The 26496-nt window shown below is 32.4% G+C and overlaps 3 protein-coding genes and 1 non-coding gene across 5 annotated transcripts; all 4 read left to right on the top strand.

Annotated features, from left to right (window-relative positions):
* Positions 1-3661: 3661 nt before the first annotated feature.
* Positions 3662-6513, top strand: LOC107889076 (superoxide dismutase [Cu-Zn], chloroplastic). 2 transcript variants are annotated; one of them, XM_016813377.2, is made up of 8 exons: positions 3662-4041; positions 4529-4590; positions 4691-4730; positions 4828-4923; positions 5011-5042; positions 5183-5258; positions 5400-5453; positions 6214-6513. In XM_016813377.2, exons 1-8 carry the CDS (start codon positions 3831-3833, stop codon positions 6237-6239), a joined length of 597 nt encoding a protein of 198 aa, XP_016668866.1. In that variant the 5' UTR covers positions 3662-3830; the 3' UTR covers positions 6240-6513.
* A 1892-nt stretch (positions 6514-8405) lies between these two features.
* Positions 8406-9890, top strand: LOC107889077 (zinc finger protein ZAT5). The gene is made up of 2 exons (XM_041076413.1): positions 8406-8588; positions 8678-9890. The coding sequence occupies exon 2, from the start codon at positions 8692-8694 to the stop codon at positions 9460-9462; it is 771 nt and encodes a 256-aa protein (XP_040932347.1). The 5' UTR covers positions 8406-8588; positions 8678-8691; the 3' UTR covers positions 9463-9890.
* Positions 9891-24364: 14474 nt separating this feature from the next.
* Positions 24365-24437, top strand: TRNAV-UAC (transfer RNA valine (anticodon UAC)). The gene has a single exon. It is a non-coding gene; the product is annotated as a tRNA-Val (tRNA).
* Positions 24438-24895: 458 nt separating this feature from the next.
* LOC107890276 (protein SENSITIVE TO PROTON RHIZOTOXICITY 2) lies at positions 24896-26496 on the top strand. Its single transcript, XM_016814752.2, has one exon. The coding sequence runs from the start codon at positions 24987-24989 to the stop codon at positions 26115-26117; it is 1131 nt and encodes a 376-aa protein (XP_016670241.2). The 5' UTR covers positions 24896-24986; the 3' UTR covers positions 26118-26496.

Genomic DNA, 26496 nt, shown 5'->3' with positions numbered 1-26496 from the left:
AATTCAAGTTTTGATATAATAATAAAACCATTTTCTTTTGTTTAGGTAAAAAATAATTTTAAATAATAATATACCATTTATAAACTTCAACACTTTCGATGAAAGTCTATAGTTTAAAATGAATATAAAAGCAAATCCTAATGTTTAAAACATTAAATTTTTTTTTAAAATTCTTTTATATACTAAATGTATTTTGTAATTTAAAATAAAACATTAATTAAAAAATAAATTAAAATTCAACACTCAATACAAGAGTTAAAGCGTATTTGTACAGGAGGTAAGATTACTTTTGGTGAGATTAAAAATAGTAATAACGACGATATTAATTACCATAGCAATGAGATTGTTTATCGTAGCAGTGAGAATAAAATTAATGGTTGGATATAGTTATGATGGTAAGATGAGAATAGAAATCTATAAAAAAAATTGAATATTTAGAATATTTGATATTAATGAAATTATTAAAAATAAATTATATTTATTTTAAATTATATTTTATTAATAAAATAATATATCAAATTATTTTCATTTCTATTTTATTATTTATGCAATTATTTATTTATTAGTAACTTGCATTAATTTAAGTACATTCATAATTGTTTTAGAATGCAATTTAACACAAATTTTATTTTATATATTTATATAAAGATTTTAATTAACACAATAATTATTTAAAATTATTTATTATGTTAAATATTAAATAACGATATAACTAATTTATCAATACTGAAAAATTAAGTACTAAATTAGTACAGAATTTTGTGAGCGATGAATTAACATTATAATATTGTTTGTTACGTTAATATAATTATCTTGTTTGAAGATAATAAATTTTAATTTTTGAAAATTACTTAACTCTATAATTTTAATCTGATATTTTATATTATTTTAGATAGTTTTGAATAAAATTAAATACAAAAATATGAATATTTCATTTTTTTAAAAAAATTAAGGAGATAATTTATTTTGAATGTAATTTAAAAAAATAAAATCAATTTAATCTTTTGAAAATTAAGTGATAAGTAGCTATTTATCTATTTATTTTATTCAACACATTTTTGTTGACATTTTTGAATTAAGTGAATATTGATTTCGGTCATCAAACACATATAAAAAAAATCAAATATTAAAAATTTTCTTTTTTGATAAAATAAAAATATTTAATGATTTACCAAAGATTTGATCAACCAAGTATATTCATAGGAGGAATAAAATATATAACAATTGGATTAATGCATTACCACCAATAAGCGAAATCTCAAAACAAAAGGGAAACCTTAATTCCATCGATGTTAAGCTAATGGGAGATAGCAATAATCATGCGCTTGAAATGAGGGTTAAATTTGGCAAATTTAGTGCATTAAATGTTCTGAAAGGAAAAGGATTATGCAAATGGAATGATGAATTTATTTCGACATTTTAATGAGACATGATATTACTCTAAACAACAATGCTGATAAAAGGTTGCTTTGTTGAGGATGTTATCGAGAATAGGGTAAGCTAGGAAAAAACGAAGATGGGCCAAGATATTGAGTTGTAAAAAATAAAAAAAGATTGTGAGAAGACATGTTTCCGGGCCTTATGCCAAAGCCCTAATCCCCCTACAGAGCAACATAAGGGGAGAAGTGGCTTGAAGTTTGGAACTTCCTAGGCAAGCTTGACCCTCGTGACAAAGAGTTTGTAAGTTCACTCTTTCTGAATTAAACTAGGAGCATTGGCAAATCCAAAATTTTTGAGAATATAGAAAAACTAGTGATTGGGAAAAAAATGTCTCAAGCTTTCAACTAATTCTTGAGGAGGCTGGGATAAAAGATTCCAAAAGAAAAGGTAAAGATGGAAATTAAAATAAAAAAAAGCTTTTGAGTTGATGAAGCATGAGTTGGATGTCTTAAAAAATTGTGATGGTATATAGTTGATGAACTAACTAGTACAAACGTTTCCAATCGAGAAGGCAGGATCACAGGAGGAGGATAGATCTTACATGGTCAAAAAGTATTAGGGTGGGTTTGGATAGGCAATTGGGTGCAGTGTGGTGCGTTTAGCTTACTTTTTATCTCACGCTACAATATTACTACAGTATCTAATCTCACCGCCACCACTGTTTTTACACTAATCACAAGTAAACACACTGTCGATCTAAGCTCACCCTTAATTGAGATGAACTTCAGTTAGGGAGGAACGAGACCTTGGTTGAAGCTTTGATGATGAAGGTCTATTTGTATTGGAAGATGCTGGTTACCCATCAAGTTTTTTGTATGGTATAGGGGTTTTGGCATCCAAAGTAGGAGACGTTACCTACCTGCCCATTACGGCTCTTTGTCTAGGCAACGGGGACAACACCTCTTTCCTAGCATTGTTGTACAAGGGTGAACAAAATTTAATTAGACTCAATTCGAAAAAATTAAAAAAAATTTAAATTTCAAATTATTTGAATTGAATTAATCGAGTTTATCAATTTTTTTTTTGAATTTCAAATTCAAATCAAGTTAAAATTTTAATTTTAAAATAAATCAAATGAACTAAATATTAAACCCTTTTACTTTCTTTCTCCTAACCCCCTCGAACCTTTTACTTTCCTCAAATAAAATTTTATTTCCTCCAAATTTTACTTCTTCCTAAACTCTAATTTTTTTTCGAATTTATATATACTATTTATATTGTTGAATTAAATTCTACATTTTGTATTATTTATTTTATTGAATTATTTAATCATGTTGAATCTTTATTAGTTTATGTTAAAATTAAATTATTAATAATAAAATAAAATATTTTTATTAAAATTTTCTGTTGCTATCAATTTCACATTTTATTTATAAAATAAATTTTATTAAAAAATCATATTTTTTTCATTTAATGCATTTTTTAATTTCAAAATCATTACTTTTCGATGATAGAATAACTGTATAATCATTTTCTACAATGGCGGAACGTGATGGGTGCTAGGAAGGACCTTGAGCCCCTAAAAAATTTATTAAGCCCTTTAATGTTTTTGAAAATTCTAATTGAATCCTTAAAATTTGAAAATTTTGATTAATTCTCTGAAAATTTTTGGAAATTCTCGTTAACCCTAACATGTCCTGCCATTGATATTTGATTTATACTATTTCTATTTTCTTTTCGCTTGTGTATTTTTGTGTGGCATTTTGTTGATGCTTTGGATTACTTCAATCTGATATTTTTAACTTCTATAAGTCGGATTGATTGATTGTTGGTTTTGGGCCTTTTGTACATAAGATGAGACTTTTGAGCTTGAGTGGGGAATGAATTTTCATTCATTTAACCCCAACCCCCCCCCCAAAAAAAAAATAATAATAATAAAAACAAAGTAACAAGTTTGCCCAAGACTAAAAGGTAAAACTACAAAGAATCAACTAAAAAAGGGTGAAATTATAGGATTTTAAAGTCAACATTTAGTCTTTAATCTCAATAAGTTTACCTAATTTTGATCTTCACGATGATGTGGTACTTTAATATTGTGTTGCTCCATCAATTAATTTTTATAGGTGATAAGTGTTACTACATCACATGGATCAAAATTGATAAATTTCTTAAATTTTAAAACTAAAGTGAATAAAAATTATTAAATTCAAGGGCTAAATATTAGTTTATCCCAACATTTTAGTAGTTTTTGAACCGGTGCGGTTCCTCAACTTCGAGCAGCATCCACGGACCGGATCATAGCAGATCCAGACAGATATAAACCCAGCACTGTACAGTCTTAGCTATATCTCACGAGCAAAAGCAGCCACCACATCCTTGGCTCACGTTATCCCCCTCAAAATCCTCACTTTCACTCCCTCACAAACTGCAAAGCTGCGGCAATAGCAGCAATGGCTGCCCATATTTTCACGACAACCCCGTCCCACCTCGCTCTCTCTTTTCCATCCTCAACTAACCCTTCAAACCCACCGGTTCTTCTCTCCTCATTTCGTGGGGTCTCTCTTAAGCTCCCTCGTCAATCCCTCTCCCTTGCTGCTACTATTCCCAAGAAGCCCTTTTCTGTGTTTGCTGTTACCAAGAAAGCTGTCGCTGTTCTTAAAGGTAATTCGGAAGTTGAAGGCGTTGTCACGTTGACCCAGGAAAATGATGGTCCGTGTTTTTGCCCCCCTCTTTTCATCATTTTATTTACTTTCTAATGCATTTTGTGATTTGGGTTTTTTTTTCTTCTAGTGGGGAAATTTTGATTCTTTGGGATTTCCTTGTTTGTTTTAGAAGGATAAGAAGCCAAAGAAATGAAATGGGTACATTTTGCTGTTTGGGGTTTTTCTTATTGACGAATTCAATTCCAAGTTTGATACTTTAAGATTTGATTGAATCTTGTACAATTAGGGTGTATTAATTTTTGAATTTTGATGCCCAGAACATATTTAAGGAAATAAAGTCATTGTGGAACTGTACTTAACATGTTCTTTCTTTGCTGTTTAACATGGAAACTAAATGAAAAAATGTTAGCTTGTAGTTCTCTTATCTTTTTGGCAATCAAATTTTGTATCATCTGGGAATGCTTATTTGTTCTGTGGATGAATAGGTCCTACAACTGTGAATGTTCGAATTACTGGTCTTACTCCTGGGCCTCATGGCTTCCACCTAGTGAGTGTTTTCGGCTTAGCTGCTTGTTGTTAGTGGATTTGAGCGCATAAAAGTTCTCCGAACAATATGATTTTAATCTTCCTTTTCGTTTCTTGTGTAGCATGAGTATGGTGACACAACGAATGGGTGCATGTCTACAGGTATAACTTAGTGCGTTTGAATCAAATGATGTGCGTTCTTATTGCGATTTAGGTCATGTATGTATAAGTTCTTTATTTTAAAATTTTTAAATGACAGGAGCACATTTCAATCCTAACAATATGACACATGGTGCTCCTGAGGATGAAGTACGCCATGCGGGTGACCTGGGAAACATAATTGCTAATGCTGATGGTAATACATTCTTAATTTTTTTTTTCCTATTTTAAATTTGTCTATGCACCAATTAACTTTATTCATTGCCTATGTCTGGTAATGCAGGAGTGGCAGAGGCAACAATTGTGGACAATCAGGTGATGTTCAATAACTCGTGTTTCTTTCTGTGCAAATCTCTGTGCATTCATTTTCTCTTATGTGTCTGCATGAATAATTTCCCTTTTCAATGTGATCCAGTATACTTTCTCAGTTGCTAAACTATGACTCTCTTGTGCAGATACCACTAAGTGGCCCCAATGCGGTTGTTGGAAGAGCATTTGTGGTTCATGAGCTTGAGGATGATCTTGGAAAGGGTAATTATTTGGCTTGCAATTCTAGCAGTTGCTTTAGTAGGAAACTTCCCTCAAAAGTTGCAGAGGGAAGAGTGACGTGTAGTGGCTATTTACTTCTTAGTTTTATTTTTCTTATATTTTTGTTTGGTCATGCATTTGCAGGTGGACATGAACTTAGTCTAACCACTGGGAATGCTGGCGGAAGATTGGCATGTGGTATGTACATGTGTACTTTTATCTACATGCTTATATGTTTCCAGAACAGACATGAAATTCATTACATTTTCCAGACTCATCTCTGGTTGCTTTTCTTGCATCTATGTTTTGAGCAGAATCATCTTTAGCTTGATTATTATAGTTAAGCAAAAAGCACATTAGTAACTTGAAGAATGCTGCAGCTTGTTGTACCATTTTTCTATAGCCTTCAGTTTGTTTGTTTGTTTTTTGTTCACTTCATTGGCTCAGCTCAAGCCTTGAATTTGCTCACGGGGATGATTCTGTGTTTGATTCAAACTTTTCTCGAGACCTCACAAAATTAAATCTGTAGTATATTAGATCCTTCAGCTTGATGCAATTCTATTTATTCATTTGTATGTATGTTTGGAGGGAGGGGATTTAAAAGGCCATGGGTAGGACAGGGACAGATAGGTTTAAGGTTTCGATATATTTGCAGCCTCTTAGGACTGATAATCCATCTCAGATGGACCCTTGAACTGTTTGAAATACTTGTGCATTGACTATGGCTTGGCAATGATCATGGTGGTGTACGTATCTATCTTCTTTTTGTTGGACATAGTTTTGTCAATTCTGCTGTTCCGTTTGAGACGGACTAAGTTATCTTTAGTCACAGATCTTTGATGTCTATGCGAATGTTCTTTCCCACATAAACATATTATTCATATCAAAGCTAGTCTACATCAAACATTATACTGAATTTGTAAGTTCCTCTCATCTTCTTCTGATAATGTCTGTGCAGGTGTTGTTGGCTTGACTCCGGTATAAATCTTATCGATGAAACCAGTTTGGTGTTGTGCTATTTGTTGGTTGGATTTGGCAGCTTCTTTTATAGAGCCGCATGTGATGTTGCTTTCAATGTTGATAGCGTGTTATATGAGATTGTGCAGACAAGTATTTAGTCGAATAACATTTGTAGACCTTTGTTATGTCATTATTCTCAACCCAATAAAAAATTAGCACATGGCTTGTGAACCTGTAGACTGTAAAACTTGCCTTTTTGAGCTTATGAAATTTTATGGTGCTGCTGGTCATCAGGAAATTATGATGCCTTCTTGTAGTCAGTTATATCTCTGCTTCTCCTGGTTGTTGAGATCTGTAATTTGGCCGACCAAACTCTCAATCCCTACCAGTGATGGGTGGAAGTATAAAATTGCACAAAAATTATAATCATTAGTTATCTTATATAATATTAGACTTCAGGAAGGGGGATTAGAATCTCTAGCAACTCCACCCCCTACCTCTCATAATGAGAAAAAAAAAAGGTTTGCAATGCTGACTAGCGAGATTGGATTGGCTGGAGGAAGAATTGGTCATGGTATCGGTTCTAAATAAAGGATTGGAGTGGTTGATTTGTGAATAAGTTCAAATTGATTAGTCGGAACGATTAAATTGATTTTTTAAAAATATTTTTAAATTTTTTAATAATTTATTCATTTGAACTAAACAAATTCATCAGATGAAAATAAATAGTTTAATTGGTTTCACCACCGACTTGCTTTGCTACCTCTCACAGCCTGCTTTCGTGGTAAGAGTTCAACAACGGCAGGAAACGGCAAAGAAATGCGGCTGTGCCATGTTCTTACCTCCCACAAACCAACATCATTTATTTATTGATTGATTGCCTGTACATTGAACCTTCATTTTTTTATACAACTTTTTTTAATAAAATGGGACATATAATATTCAATTGAGATAGAAAGTGTTTAAATCTTGAATTAATTTTTTTACCTAGTTTAATATCGCAATATATCTTATTATTTATTCAATATGTTGACTAATATTAATTTTTGTTAAAATCATGGATCACAAATCCTTTACCACACCAATTAATCAAAAAAACGAATCTGTTGGGTGATGCATGAACCCTTCAGAAGGAGCTTCGTTGGAAACAATGAACTTTGCTGCGTATTTGTCGATAAAATAAACTACTGCTTTTAACATTGTTATTTCAGAATCTTTCTTAGATTTGCCAAAACCTGTCATGCATGCCACTTTGATCTCAACTGCTGTTGTTGTTGGCTCTTTTTTATGGCTCGGGGAAAGCCAATCCTAAATTGCTACAGTGAAATGGCTAGTTTGGGAAACTAAGAACTTGGAACTTAAGCATAATGGAGTTGATATTTTAATCGTTTAGCATGCATAACAAGATTATAGACTTGTCAGCTTTTCATTCAAGAACCCTTTTTGTAGTATCACTTAATCAGTTGATTCTATGATGGCATCTCAATGCGAGACCCCCCCCCCCCAAAAAAAAAAATACCATACTTTATTTGATCAAACTATGATGACAAAAGAGAAAAGGGGGGGGGGGGAGCTGGCGTGAAAGTAACCAGAATCTATGAGGGAACTCAAATTGATTGGAGTGTGGTATTTTGCTTTAAGAACACATGGAGTGAATGAAGGTAGCATCCCATGCTTTTTAACGTGCACTTCCTCATTCCTTTTGCTTTAATTTAATAATAAATATTGTTATTATATATGGAGTGACTTGGGTGGGTGTGTGTGAACTCTGAAACTCTCTCTTGACGTTAAGAACAACTCAATTGAACTGTCCTAACTCCCATTTTTGCCCCTTTTCGCCACCCTATCTTTTCCACCTAATGCTCAACTCATATCTTTACCTACACTTATTGTAGTCCTATCATCTCCCTAAGATGCTTGTTAACCAATCCTAAATACATAGTTTATTTGATTGTCTTAAATAATTATCCTAATTCTAGACCAAATATTCACTCCATTTCTTTGTAATTAGAGAAATACATAATTATACCAACAATAAATAAATAATAATAAATCTCTGTGTCGAGTAACTCTTACTACTAAGAAACCCCTAAATCACGCACACAAGGAATTAAGGGAAGTAATTTTGATGATGAAAGTAAAAACTTTTCTTTCTACTAGTAGCTTTAAAAGTTGGAAATGAAAAGAAAAAAGAAGTGGGTGTTTTATAAGCAACAATAGTTATACTATTCATGGGCGGCTTTTCTGAGTTTTGACTCCAAAAATAACTGTCACCCTTCTTGTCATTCGCTATATATAAGAACCCCGTTTCTCCATCTATGCTTCCTCCGTGATCATTTTTTGCTCTTTCTAGCTGTTACTCATTTTCTTTTGGTTAGGTCACACTACTTGCTTGTTTGTTGAGTACAATCTTATGTCTTTTCTAAGTCTTTCATACTATTTTTGACTGGCTTTTGGTTTAGGGGAAGGGGTTGATATGCAAGCTCAAGCTGTATTTGTGGGGTCTGATCATCATCATCAAGAAGCCTTGATCATGAAAGGCAAGCGTACCAAGCGCCAAAGATCGCCATCCCTGTTTGGTGTCGCGGTGACTTCGAGCTCATCAAATGGTGGTGATGGAGTGGTGGAGGAATATAACTCGATTTCTTCTCCGATGACATCCGATGAGATTTACGAGAGCACCGAGGAAGAAGAGGAGATGGCTAATTGCCTAATCATGTTGGCACAAAGTGATGGTCCCAAAAGGAGTACTGTTGAAGCGAAATTCAAGATAGCTACTAAGACAAACAAGGGTGAGCTTTATGTCCACGAGTGTAAAACTTGTAACCGGTCTTTCCCTTCGTTCCAAGCACTAGGAGGCCATATGGCAAGCCACAAGAAGCCTAAAGGCGCCATTGCAGAGCAGAAAAGACCACTAGTTTTGGCAGTTAATGATGCAGTCATTGCTTTACGAGTAAGCAACAAAAAGGGTAATAAAATTCACGAGTGCTCAATCTGTGGCTCGGAATTCACGTCCGGTCAAGCCCTCGGAGGTCACATGAGAAGGCATAGGACAGCATCAGCAGCTGCTGCAAGCAACCAAGATGCCATGAATGGCAATGATGACATCAAGCCTAGGAATATTACGCCTTTGGATCTTAATCTTCCTGCACCTGAAGATGATGTTAGAGATTCCATGTTCGAATTTGGAACACCCCAACAAGCTATTGTCTTCTCCACACCAGCTTTGGTAGATTGCCATTACTAAACAAGGAAAATCCTGAACCAATGTGAATTATTTTTTGAATTATTTTTTTTCTTTTTTACTCAAGGAGTTATAATGAAGATCCACATGATCAAGGGGTCACTGTACTGTTCATGGTTGCCTTTCATTCACGAAAAGTGAGAGATGGGGCATCTTCTATTTCATAAAATTAGGCTTTAGTATGATTGGTGGATGCCGTAAATTTACAACATTCCGATGCTATACTTTTTTTTGGGGGGGTATAAATACATCAACGTGGAAACCATTGGCTATCTAGGGTTTGGAAGCAGCCAAAAGTCATGGACTATATATATTATATATATTATTTTAATGGTACGTCTTGTTTATAGCTCAAATTAAGCCTGCTCTTGTTACACCTAATTAACCAACTGTAATATATGTCCCTTGCATTGCAAGTCACTTTAACTAAACTGCCAATCATCTAAAGGGGTCCAGACGCCACATCCAATGCATTGATGTTCCCAAGGAATATACCATTTGGAGCTGTACATGAAACAAAGTGCTCATTTAATATAAATTATTTATGCTTACTTTGCTTAATTTTGGTGCTATTGAAAAGGTTCTCACACTTCATTTGCCCCTCAATGCTGATATTAACTTTGTGTAGACAAAATGTCACAACATCAATAATATGCTTTTCCAACTCTTTTCCCTAACTTTTATCGTTTTTTATTATGTTTAGATTTAAAATTTAATTTATATATATTAATTTAATATAATTTAATTTCTTTATTTTTATAATATTATTTATCGGCTTAAAAATTTAACAACGTTAGCTATTCTAATTAAAATGTGGATATGATTTCTTTAAGAAACATCTTATTTAAACACACACACAATAATGATGAGTTAGAAATGACGTTTTTAAAAGAAGCATCCACATCAACATTTTAATTAGAATCGTTAATAGTGCTAATTATTAAAACTAATTAATGATATTATAAAAGTAGAGAAATAAAATTATGTTAAATTATAGAGTCTAAACCTTAAATTTGAGTATACAAAAAAAAATATTTATACCGCTGGTGTACGTAAGGTATAGAAAATTAATAATTAAAGACAAATTTGTAACTGGTATCAAATATTAAGCCTTAAATATATACAGTATTTTTGGTCAAGTAAAAAAAATTAAATTTAAAATTGAGATGGTTGTTACTAATTTGCTGATGATTAATGATATTGAATTGAACTAGTTGTAAGCCTTTTAGGGTTTTCCTTACTATAAATAAGTGGTTGTTTGGGTGGTTAGTCCATCTCTTTTGGTGAGATGTTGTCCACCTAATATTGCTAATTAAATATTTGGATTTTGGTTTCTCCCTACTTACCAATGAAAAGTATGTACGGAGAGTAACATCACCACAATAAAATTTAAATTTAATTTTCAGAAGTTAAATCTTTTTAATTTAAAATTTAATTCTTATATTTTAATTTTGAGAAACAATCCTTATTTTTTTTAAAAAAAATTAGTTCTCTATTAAATTTTATTGTTAAAATTAACAGTGTGAAAGTTAAAATAAATTTTCTAACTCTTAATATTTATAATTTCTTTTTATCAATTTAGTTCTTACCTTTAGTACATAAAATTTTTTAAAAACTTTTAATTTTTAATTTTTTCATATTTTAAATAAAAATTCTTTAGGATTCAAAAAATAAAAAATATTAGAATTTTTTAGTTTGACAAAAGTCTAAATGGTCCTCGTTAATTGGCAGTTGGGCTACTCGCATTGCGTCATCCTTTGCCCCTCAACCGTCAATTTGTGTGGCAGATGAGGTTAGATTGTGATGACAAAAACAAAGTTTTGTGGCATGACCTCTTTTACAGCTCCATCATCCCCAATTAGCGGTGAATGTTGCAACCTTCCTGCTTGAGTCGCATTTGCCCACAATCTATTCGCCCTTTTTCTTTCGCCAACATTAATAAAAAAAGCCACACACGCAAATAACCTAACAACATACTTCCTAACTAAAATCTACAATGTCGTTAAAAACCCACGGCAAAGTGGCCGAAATTTTGTAAACTATCAAAATGCTTCAAACCACAACATGGGTTTATACAACATACACAATAAAAAAAAAACACTAAGGTTTGACTAAACCTAATTATGGACCAAGTCATCAATTTCGAAGGCCCACTCGAAAGGTGAAAAGGTTTGAACAAAAATATAAGCCAAAGAAATGGGCTTAAACAAAACAATAAGACTCATATAGAAACAAGCGAGGCCTCAAGTAAACTTTTTTATCCCGGGCCCTGCTCGACCTGAATTTGCAAACACAAAAAATTGCTACAGTTTTGCTATCATTTCACTATTATATTGTTACAATTTTGTTGTTATTGTTTTATTGTTAATTTTACTACTATTTTAGAGATATTTGCTTGTTAAATTGCACTTATCTTAATGTTATTTAAATATAAAAATTTTTTAAATTTATTTTCAATTTATTGAAAAATACCAAATTTAAATTTTAATTTTTCTTATTCAAGCTAGACAAAATTTTAAACTTATTTTTCAAGTCAAATCAAATCCAAACTTATCAAATCGACGTAGGTCACCATCACCTCTGGCCTTAATTAATGAAATCTAGAGTTGATTTTTGCCTTTTCTATGCCTATATTCCTCCTCTAGAAACCCCTTTTTTTTCTAATTGTTTTATTATAAATCTACTAGATATTAATATTATAAAAATTCCATTAAGCTATGGGCTAATATCCAGAGGACATTTAAATAAAATAAGATGAAATAGGAAAACTAGCTTTAGCCGGTGAAAATACAGTATCAATGTAGAAGATGAGTAATTATATCTAGCATTGTGATTGGCCAATGCATGGTCATCGGTTGTTTGTTCTTTTGGCTTGCCTAATATGCTTATTGCTTAGAGGTCAATTTGCTGGCCTTGTAACCTCAATTACTGAGGTCCGTCCTAGTAGGGTCGTTGTCGAGTCTTAACAACTACTTGTTCTTATCTTTTAGTTAACGATTATACAAGCAAACTGCATAAAACCAGATGAGAAAATATTTTTGTGGAGCCTAAATTAATTATTTTTATATAACAATTGTTCCCTTATTGCCATGTTTGGGTTAGATGAGAACTTGAAACTATAAGACAAAATGGTCTAAAGATGAGATAATTTAGAAAGCAATGGATTGAGTGTTTTAGTTTTATTTTTCTCTCTAAATTAGCTTATTGCCATGCTTGGTGCTATGAGACTAGATTAAGGCGATGTTTAATATCACCATTTTCTTTTTCAGTATATGCAAATCCTACTAATCAAATAAAGCATTATGAAATTAAAAAAAATCTAAGTAAAAAATTTAAATAATATAATCATAAATAAATAGGCCATCACCCAGCCACCATCCAAATTAACTCTTTTTTTCACATGCAAAAAGAAGAAGACTTTTTTAAAATAATTAAAGTCATGAAGTAAAATTCTAAATCCCTTAAATCAATATTTAGAATTTTAAAATTTAGTTTATTTGCTAAAAACATATTCCAAATAATAGAAAATAAAAAAAATTTAAGAAACAAATAAATCCTAAATTTATAAACCCTAAAAATATAGAAATACATAAAAAAAACTTATAATAAGAAAACCTTAAAAACAACAATATGCTTCTTGATGCTGAAGCCAGATTACAAACTACACTGGTTGATGTGTCTAACTCAGCCAATATGGGTATAACTCGTTCAGTTGACTTTGCTGATAGTACTCAACAACCACTATATCGTCCCAACTCTGCTCCTGGACGTGGTCGTGGACGTGGACTCTCATCTAGCTCACATATTCAATGTAAACTGGTCATCTTGTGGATCATTGTTATCATCGATTTGATACCACCTACAAAGTACAGCATATCGACCTCCTCCACAAGCCAACATGTACATATTTGGCAATGGGGTCTCAATGCCTTGGATAACCCAGTATAGTTCTCTTATGCCTGTTTTTCCTCGTGTTGAACTTTCAAGGCAATTGGGTCTCCTCCTTTCCACAATCTCAAAATTGGTCACACTCATTTCCTCCATCCACACAACTAATGACTGTACTTACACCATCATCCAACTCACAAGCTTATGTTGCAACTCCAGACACAGTGAGAGACAATGCATGGTATCCTAATTCTGGTGCTACTCATCATCTTACACATTTTGTTGCTTCCATGAGTGACATCACTCCTTATAGTGGCTCATGTATGGTATATGTGGGTAATGGTGCTGCCCTACCTATTATTTACACTAGTCAATCATGCTTACTCACTTGCTCTCGTCCATTATACATACAATCTTTCTTATTTGGGCCTAACATCACCTTGATGTTTATGTCAAAATTTGCAAAGAACAATCAGGTTCTATTTGAGTTCTTTTCCAACAAGTGTCAGGTGCATGACTTAAGAACGAGATAGGTGTTGTTGCAAGGATCAATTCATTATGGTCTTTACAAGCTAAATTTATCACATGCCTCCAAGACTTTGATGATTGATAAATTGGCTCAATGTTTTACTGTAGCTAGAGTTATTCCTTTGAATTATGGCACTCTAGATTAGGCCATCCCTGTCTAGCTACATTGAAAAAATCTTTGCACCATTGTAATGTGCCATTTTTTGTTAATAAAACTGTTACTTGTGTATCTTGTCACTTGGGAAAGAGCATAAACAACCATTTACTGCTATTGTTTCTGAGTATACTTCTTCCCTACAAATGGTGGCTGCTGATGTTTTGGGGGCCTGCTTCAATTTAATCAAATGGTTTTGCTTACTATTTAATGTTCATAGATGCCTATACCTGATATACTTGGTTATACTTCTTAAAGAAAAAATTTGATGTGGCCACAGTGTTTCCTCAGTGCCTTCAACAAGTTGAGAGATGCTTTGGTAAGAGACTCAAGGCTCTTCAAACTGATAGGGGAAGAAAGTTTCAAGCATTAAGGTTGTTTTTTACTCAAAAATTGATTGTTCATAGAATCATCTGTCCCTATACGTCTGAGCAGAATGGTTTGGTTGAGAGAAAGCACAGACAAATTGTAGAAATAGGCCTCTCTATGCTTGCCTATGCTTCATTGCCCCTGTGTTTCTGGCATGATGCATTTAGCAGTGCAGTGTTCTTAATAAATTGGTTACCTTCTCAATCTCTAAGTAATGTCTCTCCCTTTGAAAAATTATTTCAAGAAAAACCAAACTACTTGTTTCTTAAAGTCTTTGGATGTTTATGCTTTCCTAATCTCCAACCATGCAATACCAGCAAGTTACAATTTAGATTCACACGCTGTACCTTTTTATGATATTCTTCTAACCATAAAGGCTATAAGTGTCGATATGCTTCAGGAAAAATTTATAAATCACGACATGTCACGTTTCATGAAAAAGAGTTTCCGTTTCGAACTAGCTTGAACTGTTCCAAATCATCCAGTAGCAATCCACATTGTCCTACAACTAGCTCAAAGTTGGTCATTATTTCACATCCATCACAACCAAGTTCAACTACCCCCACAACCTCAACAATCAATTTCACAACAACTCACATTGTGTGAATCACCATTACCTGATTTTAACCCTGTTAAGCCTATTGTTCCTTCTGAGTCAAGTCAACCTAGTCTAATTGTTCATTCTGAGTCCAGACAGTCCTCTTAAAATATAGTCAATACCTATCCTATGGTCACTCATAGCAAATTAGGTACATTCAAACCTAAAAATATCATACTAAGGCAACTCATTTGTCTAACACTACATATGTTGATATTCATGAGGCAATGATGTCTCCTCATTAGATAGATGCTGTCCAAAATGAGTCAGAGCTCTCATAAAAAATAATGCCTAGATTATCTATTCTCTTCCCGATTCTAGGAGGTCCATTGGTTGCAAGTAGCTTTTCAAGGTAAAGAATAAACCTAATGGGACTGTAAAAAGGAACAAAGCGAGGCTCATTGCTACAGGGTTTTCTTAACATGCTAGATCAAATTTTTGTGATCCATTTAGTTCAGTAGTTCGTGCTACGACCATTAGGATTGCTCTTTCTGTTCCTGTTATAAATAGATGACCACTGAGACAAGTAGATGTCAATAATGCCTTTCTTAATAGCATTTTGACTGAAGAAATCTATATGGATCAGCTATCAGGGTTTGAAACTAAAGATGTCAATGGCAATTAACTTATGTGCAGATTAAATAAAGCTCTATATAGACTCAGATAGGCACCTCGAGCATGGTTTCATACGTTGATGGAGCACTTGGTTGGACAACTTGGTTTCATACTCACGGAATTTTGTGAGTCTTCGCTATTCCTAATGGCCTATGTGGATGATATTATCATCACGGGAAGTTCCTCCAAAGAGATTGACAAAGTTATTCATTAGCTACATAACATATTTTCTCTCAAAGACATGGGAAGTCTTCATTTCTTTCTTGGCATTGAAGTTCATCATATGTCACAAGGGTTGTATCTTACTCGGAAGAAATATGTCCTGAAGTTACTTTATAAGACAGGTATGGATACAACATCACCTACCCCGACACCTATGGTAGGTACACCAAAGTTAAATGCAATAGATAACACTCTGTTTCCTAATGTTCATTTGTATCGCAGCATTATTAGCACTTTGCAATATGCATGCTAAGTCAGTACATGAATGCTCCACATGGTACAAACTAGCAGATAGTGAAACGTGTGTAACGGCATCTTAATGGAACTTTAGATCATGGCCTATATTTCACTAAATGTTGTTTTGAATTGGTTTGTTACTATGATGCTGACTGGGCATCCACTATTAAAGACAGACGATCTACCAAAGGTTATTAAATTTTTCTTGGCCCCAATCCAGTTGCATGGTGTTCCAAGAAGTAGGCTGTTGTTTTTTAATCATCTTTAGAAGCAAAGTATCGCAATCTTGCAAACTGTGTTTTTGAGCTGCTATGGTTGAAACAGTTGTTGACTGAAGTTGGCATTAATCTACAACATATACCAATAGTTTGGTATGATAACACCTCCACAATATCAATGGTAGCCAATTCGACTCATCATGCTAAGATTAAACACGTAGAGATCAATCAGCATTTTATTTGAGAGAAAGTTCATGATGGTATCCTACATGTCAATTTTGTGCCCTCAGCAAGCCAAGTTGCAGACATCCTCACCAAACCTATTACTCCAAAACAGTTTTCTTTCTTTCAAGATGCCTAACAGTACTCCCTTTAAGCAGTGGTCAACCAAACAATCAACACAAGAAAGAAAACCAAGAGAATGTTAACAGATGAATAGTTAGTTGTGAAGTTAGTCTGTTAAAGAACTATTAGAGAAATTAGTTCGTTGACAGCTTAGCAGCCTTAATATCTTGTATATAAATATAGACTCAAATGTACTTTGCACAATTAAGTTCAACACATCTTCTCTTCATTACTCATTGCTTGTTAGTATTTGTTGGTATAATCAAACAACGACGAGGCGACGTATTATGCAATTCTTTTAGTTTTCTTCTTCCAGTCAAATTCTTATTATTTGTCTCAGTCAAATTCTTAATGGAACTTTAATATTATTTTACCTACGAATTTAGCATATAAATAGACCTTTTTCCACACTAAAAAAATAACCCATTTCACATTTAGGTATTAGCTTTTACAAGCTTTTAGATAATTTTGTGTTTACATTTTGAAGGTTTTTATTTCAGGTTTCGGTGTTTAGTTTTATCTTCATCTTTGTACTCTTCATTTTTTCTGTTATAGTGAAATTATCTTTGCCCATGGATTTTTTTATCCTCTTCGAAAGGGATTTTCTATGTAAAATATTTGTGCTCAATCTTTTCAATTTCTTTATTATTTTATTTGTTTGTTGCTTAGATAGGTTTATCCCCAACAATATATATTTAAATATTTTTATATTATTAAATTATATATTATGTTATTACATTTAATATATATTATTAACCCTAAGCTTAATTATCGAGTAAAGCTCGAGCTTGAATACATATAAACTTAATTGAACTTGAACTTGTGTAATTCAATTATATCTCGAATAAAATATCAAACTTTAAATTTTAAGTGGAGTTGAAACTTACTAGCAAATTAATAACGAAACATTGTACCTTTTACTTTGATCTTGTTTTAATTACTTAAGAATTAATATTGAAATTGGGTTTACTAAAACAAATGGGCTTATCTATCAATAAATAAATAGGCTTAAACTCGAAAATAAAGCTTTAAAATTAATTTTTTTAATAGATGAGTTGCGCTCAAATTTTAGGATACAATTTATATAATAATTATATATTATTATTCTTATTTTTAAAGAAATAAAATGTGCAAGTTAAGAAAAGACTCAATTTTCAAGATTGAGGCGAGAGCCTTACTTCAAAGCCTGCTTATATCATGGAGAAAATGTTATCGATAGTTAGAAGTGCAACGTGATAATGCTCTCTTAGTTGAATTAATTTTAGTTGGCGAAGCTGCAGATAGTCATTTGACTGAAATGCGTCTTATCCATCATTTATTGAGTCGAAATTGGAAGGTCCTTGTTTGTCATATTCTAAGGTCGCAAAATACAGTAGCTAATCATACGATCAAGTGTATGGCGACTAATTCCACAGAAATTCATTGGTTTGAAGAATCCCACAATCAATTAAAAGTTTAATTAAGGCAAATTATGTTTTTGTTTTGAGTCACAAGTATAAATTTTTGAGTTTTTCATTTTAAGCTATCTTTTTTTTCTACTAAATAAAATAAAATAAAACATACAATTGTTATAAAATAATTAAATAAAAGAACAATTAAAGTAAATAGAGAATTTTATCGTCTCCTCTTTTCATTTATAAAAAAGCTATATATAAACCATTAACATTCAATGCATCATAAATGAATGAAGTTTATTTAACAGATTCGTTAACATGTACATTAAGCATCTTTAATAATGAATGGGGGGTTTTAACTCATTACCTTTATAAATGTTTAAAGGTTATAGACATCCATTTAATGTATTTACAACACTCCCCATTGGATTTTTTAAATAAAAATGTGTCTCATTGAAACCTTTATTAGTAAAAACCCCGTGGGATAAAAACCTAATGAAGGAAAAATAGTACACAATCTCCTATTACAAGTTGCCTCGTTAAAAACCTTTACCAGGAAAATCCAGTGGGACAAAACCTTGGTTAAAGAAAAAGAGTACAACGTGCTTTAGACTCCCCCTAATGACAACATCACATTATGTCTTTGAGTTGAGGCATTCCAATTTTCTTTCGTAGTCTTTCAAATTTTGAAGTTAGTAATGCCTTGGTAAAAAGATCTGTTAAATTATAACTAGAACGAATTTGTTGAACTTCTATATCACATTTCTTCTCAAGATCATGAGTGAATAATAATTTTGGTGAAATATGTTTCGTTCTATCACGTTTGCTATAACCACCCTTTAATTGAGTTATACATGTGCATTATCTTCGTATAAGATAGTTGACATATTTTCCTATAAAGGCAAATTACATATCTTCTGGATATGTTAGGTTAATAACCTTATCCAAACACACTCTCAACTTGCCTCATGCATTGCAATTATTTCAACATGATTTGAAGAGGCAACAGCTAATGTATGTTTTGTCGAACGCCATGATATGGCAGTACCTCCACATGTAAATAAATATCTCATTTGAGATCGACCTTTATGTGGATCCGATAAATATCCAACATTAGCATAACCAACTAATAGGGATTTTGAATCATTTAAATTAAATAACCCCATACCAGTGGTCCCTCTGAGATATCTAAATACATATTTAATTCCATTCCAATGTCTACATGTTGGAGAAAAACTAAATCTTGCTAACAAGTTTACAACAAAAGTTATATCAGGTCTTGTGTTGTTTGCAAGATACATCAATGCTCCTATGACACTTAGATATGGTACTCCAGGACCAAGAAACTCTTCATAATTCTTACAAGGATGAAATTGATTTTTATTCACATCTAACGATCGTACAACCATTGGGGTACTCAATAGATGTGCTTTATCCATATAAAATTTCTTTAAGATCTTTTTCGTATAAGTTGACTGATGGACATAAATTTCATCTTTTAAATGCTCGATGTACATGTCAAGACAAAACTTTGTCTTTCCAATATCTTTCATGTCAAATTCTTTCTTTAAATAATTTGCTGCGTTTTGAAGCTCTTCAGGAGTTCCAATAATATTTAGATCATCAACATAAATAGCAATTATCACAAAGTTTGGTCCATACCTTTTTATAAAAACATATGGATAGATTGGATCGTTTTTATAACATTCTTTTAACAAATATTCACTAAGACAATTGTACCACATACGTCCAGATTGTTTTAATCTATATAAACTTTTCTTTAATCTGATTGAGCAATTTTCCCGAGAAACTCTATATCTTTCGGGGATTTTAAATCCTTCTGGGATTTTCATATAAATTTCACTATCAAGTGTACCACAAAAATAGGTTGTAATAACATCTATTAGACGCATGTCAAGTTTTTCACGTACTGCCAGACTAATAAGGTATCTAAATGTGATTGCATCCACCACAGGAGAATATGTTTCTTCATAATCAATGCTGGGCCTTTGCGAAAATCCTTGTGTTACAAGTCATGTTTTATATGTTACGACTTCATTTTTCTCATTTCGTTTTTGTACAAATATCCATTTATATCCTACCAGCTTTACATATTTAGGCGTTTGGACTATAAGTCCAAAAATCTCACGTTTAGAAAGTGAATTTAATTCTGCTTGAATTGCGTCTTTCTATTTTAGTCAATCTTTCTATTTCTATATTTCTCAATAGTTTTAAGCTCAGGATCCTCATTATCTTTTGCTATTTCAATAGCAACATTATCAACAAAATTGTTGTTGACAACTATATTTTTTCGGTTCCGTCTTTCTCCTTAAGTAACATAACTTATTGAGATTTGTTCGTTATCACCATTTTCAGGTACCTGAACCTCTTCTGGGATTTTTTTATTAGTTATATCTTTGGCCTCTTCTTAGGCACTTCCCTCCACAATATTACCATCTTGTATAATTGCTCATTTTCTTTTACGAGAATTTTTATCTTTGGAACTAATTGGCCCTCCACGCTTTAGGCGTGATTACTTTCTTTTGCACTATTTGCCCTATTGGGATATAAATTCGTATTAGAGCATTTTTAGATGGTATGTGAAATTTTGTAATTCTCTTTAGGTCAATAAATGAATCTAGCAATTGATTGGTGATGTTTTGCAACTGTATGATCATTTGAACTTCTTGTTCACATTGACTTGTAAAGGATCTAATTGAGATGATGATGATCCATTCTATGTAATTTCTTTTACTAGTTGTATTTTATCTCCCTCTAATGTTAGGAATGTTGTTTCATCAAAATGACAATCAATAAATCATGCAGTAAATAAATCTCCAGTTAATGGTTCAACATATTTAATTATAGGAGATTCATAACAAACATATATTCCCAACCTCCTTTGAGAACCCATCTTTGTACGTTGTGGTGGAGCAATTGAAACATATATTACACATCTAAAATTTCTAAGATGAGAAATATTTGGCTCCTGACCAAAAGCTAATTATAACGAGGAGTGCTTATTATAACTTTTGGCCTTAAGCGCACAAGTGCTGCTGCATGCAAAATAGCATATCCCCAAACTGTAATAGGGAGTTTTGTTCTCATAAGCAATGGTCAAGCTATTAGTTAGAGGCATTTAATAAATGATTCAGCTAAACTATTTTTTCTGTGAACATAAGCTATATGATGTTCAAATTTTATCCCAATTGACAAATAATAATCATTAAAATCTTGGGATGTAAACTCACCAGCATTATTAAAACGAATAGTTTTGATTGCATAATCTGAAAATTGTGCTCTTAATCGAAATATTTGAGCAAGTAGTCTCGCAAACGCTAGGTTGCGAGTTGATAATAAACACACATGTGACCACCTACTAGATGCATCTATTAATACCATAAAATATTTGAATGGTCTACATGGTGGATGAATGGTCCCATATATATCACCTTGAATATGTTCCAGAAATACGGGAGATTCAATCCCAACTTTAGATAGTGATGGTCCAATCAATTTTCCTTGAGAATAAGGAACACAAGATAAATCCTTGAATTCAAGAATATTTTGGTTCTTTAACGGGTGTTCAATTGAATCCTCGATGATTCTTCGCATCATTATAGATCTGGGATGGCCTAATCGGTCATGTCAAATAGTAAAAGTATGTGGTTCTACAAATTTTTGGTTTGTAATAACATGTGACTCAATTGCACTAATATGTGTATAATATAAACCTGATGAAAAAGCAGATAGTCTTTCCAAAATATATTTCTTTCCACGTTCAACATTTGTAATATATAGATATTCAATTTTTCTCATTCATAGTCTCAATAAGATATCCATTAAGACAAATATCTTTAAAACTTAATAAATTTCTTTGAGACTTAGTGGAATATAAAGTATCATCAATGACAAATTTTGCACCTTTAGGTAATAATATAATAGCTCTTCTAAAGCCTTCAATAAGTTTTGAACTACCCGATATTGTATTAACATGGGCATTACTCATTGTCAAATGAGAAAAATATTTTTTTTGTCTTTGAGTATCATTTGTGTCGTAGCACTATCTACAAGACACATGTCTTCATTGATCTTGGTTCCTTCGAAATTTTGTTGAATATTCATATTTTTCATAAAAACAAACAAAATATAATATGAGAAACATTGCAAATATTTATTAAATATATAAATTATTATTTATGTTAGAAAATAAAACATACTTAAAACAACATAAAAATGTGAAAATAAGATCAATTTTTCTAATGATTCTCAAAGAAATCTGCCACATCTAGGTGAGTTATATTATTAAGGTCATTAAATTTATCACCCTTGTAGGCATGATCAGTTTTAGTATTATAGTGAATATCTTCATCTTTTGTCTTCATTTCATCATTTTGGGATGTAAAATTTGTCTTCATATGTTTCCCTTCTTTTTAATGGATGCTTGATAAAGTTTCACTAAATGTTCAGACGTACGACAGGTACGTGACCAATACCCTTTCATACCATATCGGTAGCATATATTCTCAACAATCTTTGAAGGATTATTTTGACCACTTCTTTCTTGTCTTTCATTGTTATTCTTTTTCTGGTGGTTAGAAGTATCATTGTTATGACCATCATGATAATGATTACTAGTACGTCCTCGACCACGTCCCCCACTACGTCCACGACCACAGCCGTAGCCTCTATATTTTCTATTTTCATAATTATTGCGTACTGCTACATTCACTTCAGGGAATGGTGCAGAACCAATGGGACGAATTCTATGATTTTTCATCAACAACTCATTATTTTGTTCAGCCACCAAAAGACATGAAATCAATTCAGAATATTTTTTAAAACCTTTTTCACGGTATTGCTGTTGCAAGAACTCATTAGTAGCATGAAAGGTTGAAAATGTTTTCTCTAACAAGTCTTCATCAGTTGTGTTTTCTTTATATAATTTTAGTTGAGAACTAATTTTGAAAAGCTCTGAATTGAATTCACTTACAGTCTTAAAATCTTGTAACCGTAAGTGCATCTAATCATAACGAGCTTTAGGGAGTATCACCGTTTTCTTATGATCAAATCATTCTTTCAAATTTTTCCACAACTCAAGAGGGTCTTTCACAGTGAGATATTCCACTTTTAATCCTTCATGTAGATGATGACGGATGAAAATCATTGCTTTTGTCTTATCTTAATTAGATGCTTCTTTATCTGCTAATATAGTATTTCCTAGACCTTTAGCATCTAGGTGAATTTCAGCATCTAACACCCATGATAAATAATTCTTGCCTGAGATGTCTAAGGCCTTAAATTCAAATTTGGCAAGATTTGATATTATAATCACTTGAATCAAAATAAAAAAAATTTTAGTAAAATAATAAGCATTTTCAATCGTAAAATAATTCAATTATATATGCCAAATTTGCTAAATAATAATATGTATGTCAAATATTGACATAGAGAGGAATAGTTATAATAATAACTTAACACAAATTACATTAATTAAAATTTATTTTAATAAAAAAATGTATATATAATTATCATTATTAGATTTGAGTTGTAAAAATAAATGTGCAAATGTTACCTAAAGCAAATATCTCATCTAGAAAATAAAATAAAAGAATTATGAAAATACGTATACCGTATATAGTTTTACGGGAGTTATACGGGCAAACTATATAAAGTAAAATGACGTGAACTTCACTATGAACTCGTAGAAGTTCATGCTGGTAACGTGTTATAAAATAATTAAATAAAATAACACTTAAAGTAAATAGAGAATTTTCTTGTCTCCTCTTTTCATTTATAAAAGAGCTATATATAAGTCATTAACATTCAATGCAACATAAATGAATGAAGCTTCTTTAACAGCTTCATTAACACGTACATTAAGCACATTTAATAATGAATGAGGGGTTTTAACTCTTTACTTTTATAAATGTTTAAAGGTTATAGACATCCATTTAATGTATTTATAACAGTAATAAAATTGTAGATATTATTTAATCCAAGTGAAAAGAAGTTATTTTAAAATAATGAAATAAGATTCAAATGTAAAAGAAATGAACAAATATTAGAACAATAAAGCTTAATGCAAATTGATATACTAAAACGTTTGATGAAAAAATAAGTAATGTATAATGTTTTCAATTCCATGAATCTTGAAGAATTTCATTTTCAATTTTTAGTGATATGTTTCAAAATCTCATTTCCGTAAATCAAGTACTAAATTAAGTCAAATGTATTTTTTCTTTAGGGCATTTCCATTTTGATGGACTGCAGATAATCACTTTTTTGAATTTATCATTAAAATATTAAAATGATTTTAAAAGGCCATAAACAATAAGTTGCTGTGGTGTAGTGGTTATCACGTCAGTCTTACACACTGAAGGTCCTCAGTTCGATCCTGGGCAGCAACAGAATCAAATTCCATTTTGTGGTTCTGATTCTGACATTTTTGGGTTTAAAATAGTGAAACTTTTGACTGCATCTGGGTCATCAAACCTTAAAAATCCGAATATTCCAACTTCTGGTCATCGTGTATGCGTGAGAGACACTGATACCCAATAAAATATCCAAGAAAACCTAGAAATTGGCATCTTGCATTAAGATAATTGGTTAATCTGGTTCCTTACTATATGCTATAACTACGTAGGATACATGTTTGCCAACTTCGTCATGGACATTTTTTTCCCCTTATTTAAAGGTGTTTGTCAAAGCCGCTAGAGATAGTAACATATGAGGTAGTTGTTAAGTGGGGATGAACACAAGCTCTTAAGTTGACTTGCAACTCTCCCCATCTCTTAATATCTGAATTTCTTAAACAAATTTTGTTTGTTTTCACCAACGATGAACATTTTCCTTGTTTCTTAAACGCCATTCAAATATAAATACCAAGAGAGATAAAAAGCCGCCATCTGAGTCAAGATCCAAGCTGGCCCTCCCATAGTAAGCCAAGGTTTTTGAAAATGATTTCAGACACAATACCTTCAAGTTTCCCCAATGCATCGCAAGCTTTACCTATGTATCCTATGACTGATCATCAAAACCATATTAATGTTCCATATTCTTGTCTTGAAGCACCTGGTTCAGGCTCAGATCAGGCTCCTTCAACCTCTCTCCTCTATAACCTATCCATCTTGGAAGACAAAGTTAATCAGCTTCAATCACTTGTTAGCATCCTTATCTCCCCAGATCAAATTCACCCTGAGTCAACTAGGTCTTTAGCCATAGCAAACATGGAGTCTTTGGTTCAAGAAATCATCGGAGCCGCCTCTTCCATGGTATTGGTTTCCCAGCATATGTCTCTTGGAACCACTTCAGGTAATAATAACGCGATATCTAAACAGCCCAACTTTACCGATGACTTTGCTGGTGGCAACTTAGTTCAAGAAAGAGGACAGGGGTCTTATCCTAGTACTGATCAAACATTTAGCTGGTATGACCGGAATAGCATCCATAATAATCAAAGTTTGCAAGTTGGTAATGCTGATAAGTTGAAGGAAAGGAAAGAATTGGGTGAAATGGTTCAAAGAAGCGAAATCAGTGAAGGGTCACAAGGGGATGCAAGTACCAATTGTGATATAGTGGAATTGGATGCTGAGGACTTGTTAGCTAAGTACACACATTACTGCCAAGTTTGTGGCAAAGGGTTCAAGCGAGATGCGAATTTGAGAATGCACATGAGAGCTCATGGTGATGAATACAAGACCAACGCTGCTTTGGTTAACCCCATGAAGAGTCAAGAGGGAAGTAATAATGGCATGGGAAACTGTTCGATGAAATTCCCAAAGAGATATTCATGCCCTTATGAAGGGTGTAGGTGGAACCAGAAACATGCCAAGTTCCAACCCTTGAAATCCATGATCTGTGTGAAGAATCACTACAAGAGAAGCCATTGTCCCAAGATGTATGTGTGCAAGCGTTGCAACCGGAAGCAGTTCTCGGTGCTGTCGGATCTCCGAACTCATGAAAAGCACTGTGGTGATCTTAGGTGGCAATGTTCTTGCGGAAACACATTTTCTAGGAAAGATAAGCTTATGGGTCACGTTGCTTTGTTCGTTGGACACCGTCCAGTTGTTGCTCATTCCTTACACTAAGCCACACCACTTCAACCAGATGATATAGGAGGTAACATATGGAATACTTGCTTTTCTTTCTATTTAAAGTAAAGAGATTATATAATAATATTATAGTAATTCTACACAGCTACATTTTAAGTATCATTGAATAAATGGTGGTTAAACATGTATTAGATGATAATGTAAAAAAAAAACATATATTAGATAATAATGCACTAAAAAAATAATAGAGTGGAGTTAAACCCGATAAAGGTACATCATATTTTTGTTAGAAAAAACCTTTAATCAATTAAATAAAATTAATGGAGTGGAACTAAACTTGATAAAAGGTATCACTATATCTCTAACGATTTTTTAAACTTATTTATCTTAAAATTTTGTGGTAATTAATTAAATA

Source organism: Gossypium hirsutum, chromosome A09, assembly GCF_007990345.1.
Source record: "Gossypium hirsutum isolate 1008001.06 chromosome A09, Gossypium_hirsutum_v2.1, whole genome shotgun sequence".
Classification (NCBI taxonomy): domain Eukaryota; kingdom Viridiplantae; phylum Streptophyta; class Magnoliopsida; order Malvales; family Malvaceae; genus Gossypium; species Gossypium hirsutum.
The sequence above is the reverse complement of the archived record's forward strand: the minus strand, read 5'-3'. Positions and strand labels throughout refer to the sequence as shown.

What these genes read in the sequence shown, in the direction of transcription:
- LOC107889076 (XM_016813377.2), top strand. Translation starts at nt 3,831, where the DNA reads ATGGCTGCCCATATTTTCACGACAACCCCGTCCCACCTCGCTCTCTCT. An exon ending in CATAATTGCTAATGCTGATG is followed by an intron (nt 4,924 to 5,010) that starts GTAATACATTCT and finishes CTGGTAATGCAG; the next exon opens with GAGTGGCAGAGGCAACAATT. An exon ending in CAACAATTGTGGACAATCAG is followed by an intron (nt 5,043 to 5,182) that starts GTGATGTTCAAT and finishes TCTCTTGTGCAG; the next exon opens with ATACCACTAAGTGGCCCCAA.
- LOC107889077 (XM_041076413.1), top strand. Translation starts at nt 8,692, where the DNA reads ATGCAAGCTCAAGCTGTATTTGTGGGGTCTGATCATCATCATCAAGAA.
- LOC107890276 (XM_016814752.2), top strand. Translation starts at nt 24,987, where the DNA reads ATGATTTCAGACACAATACCTTCAAGTTTCCCCAATGCATCGCAAGCT.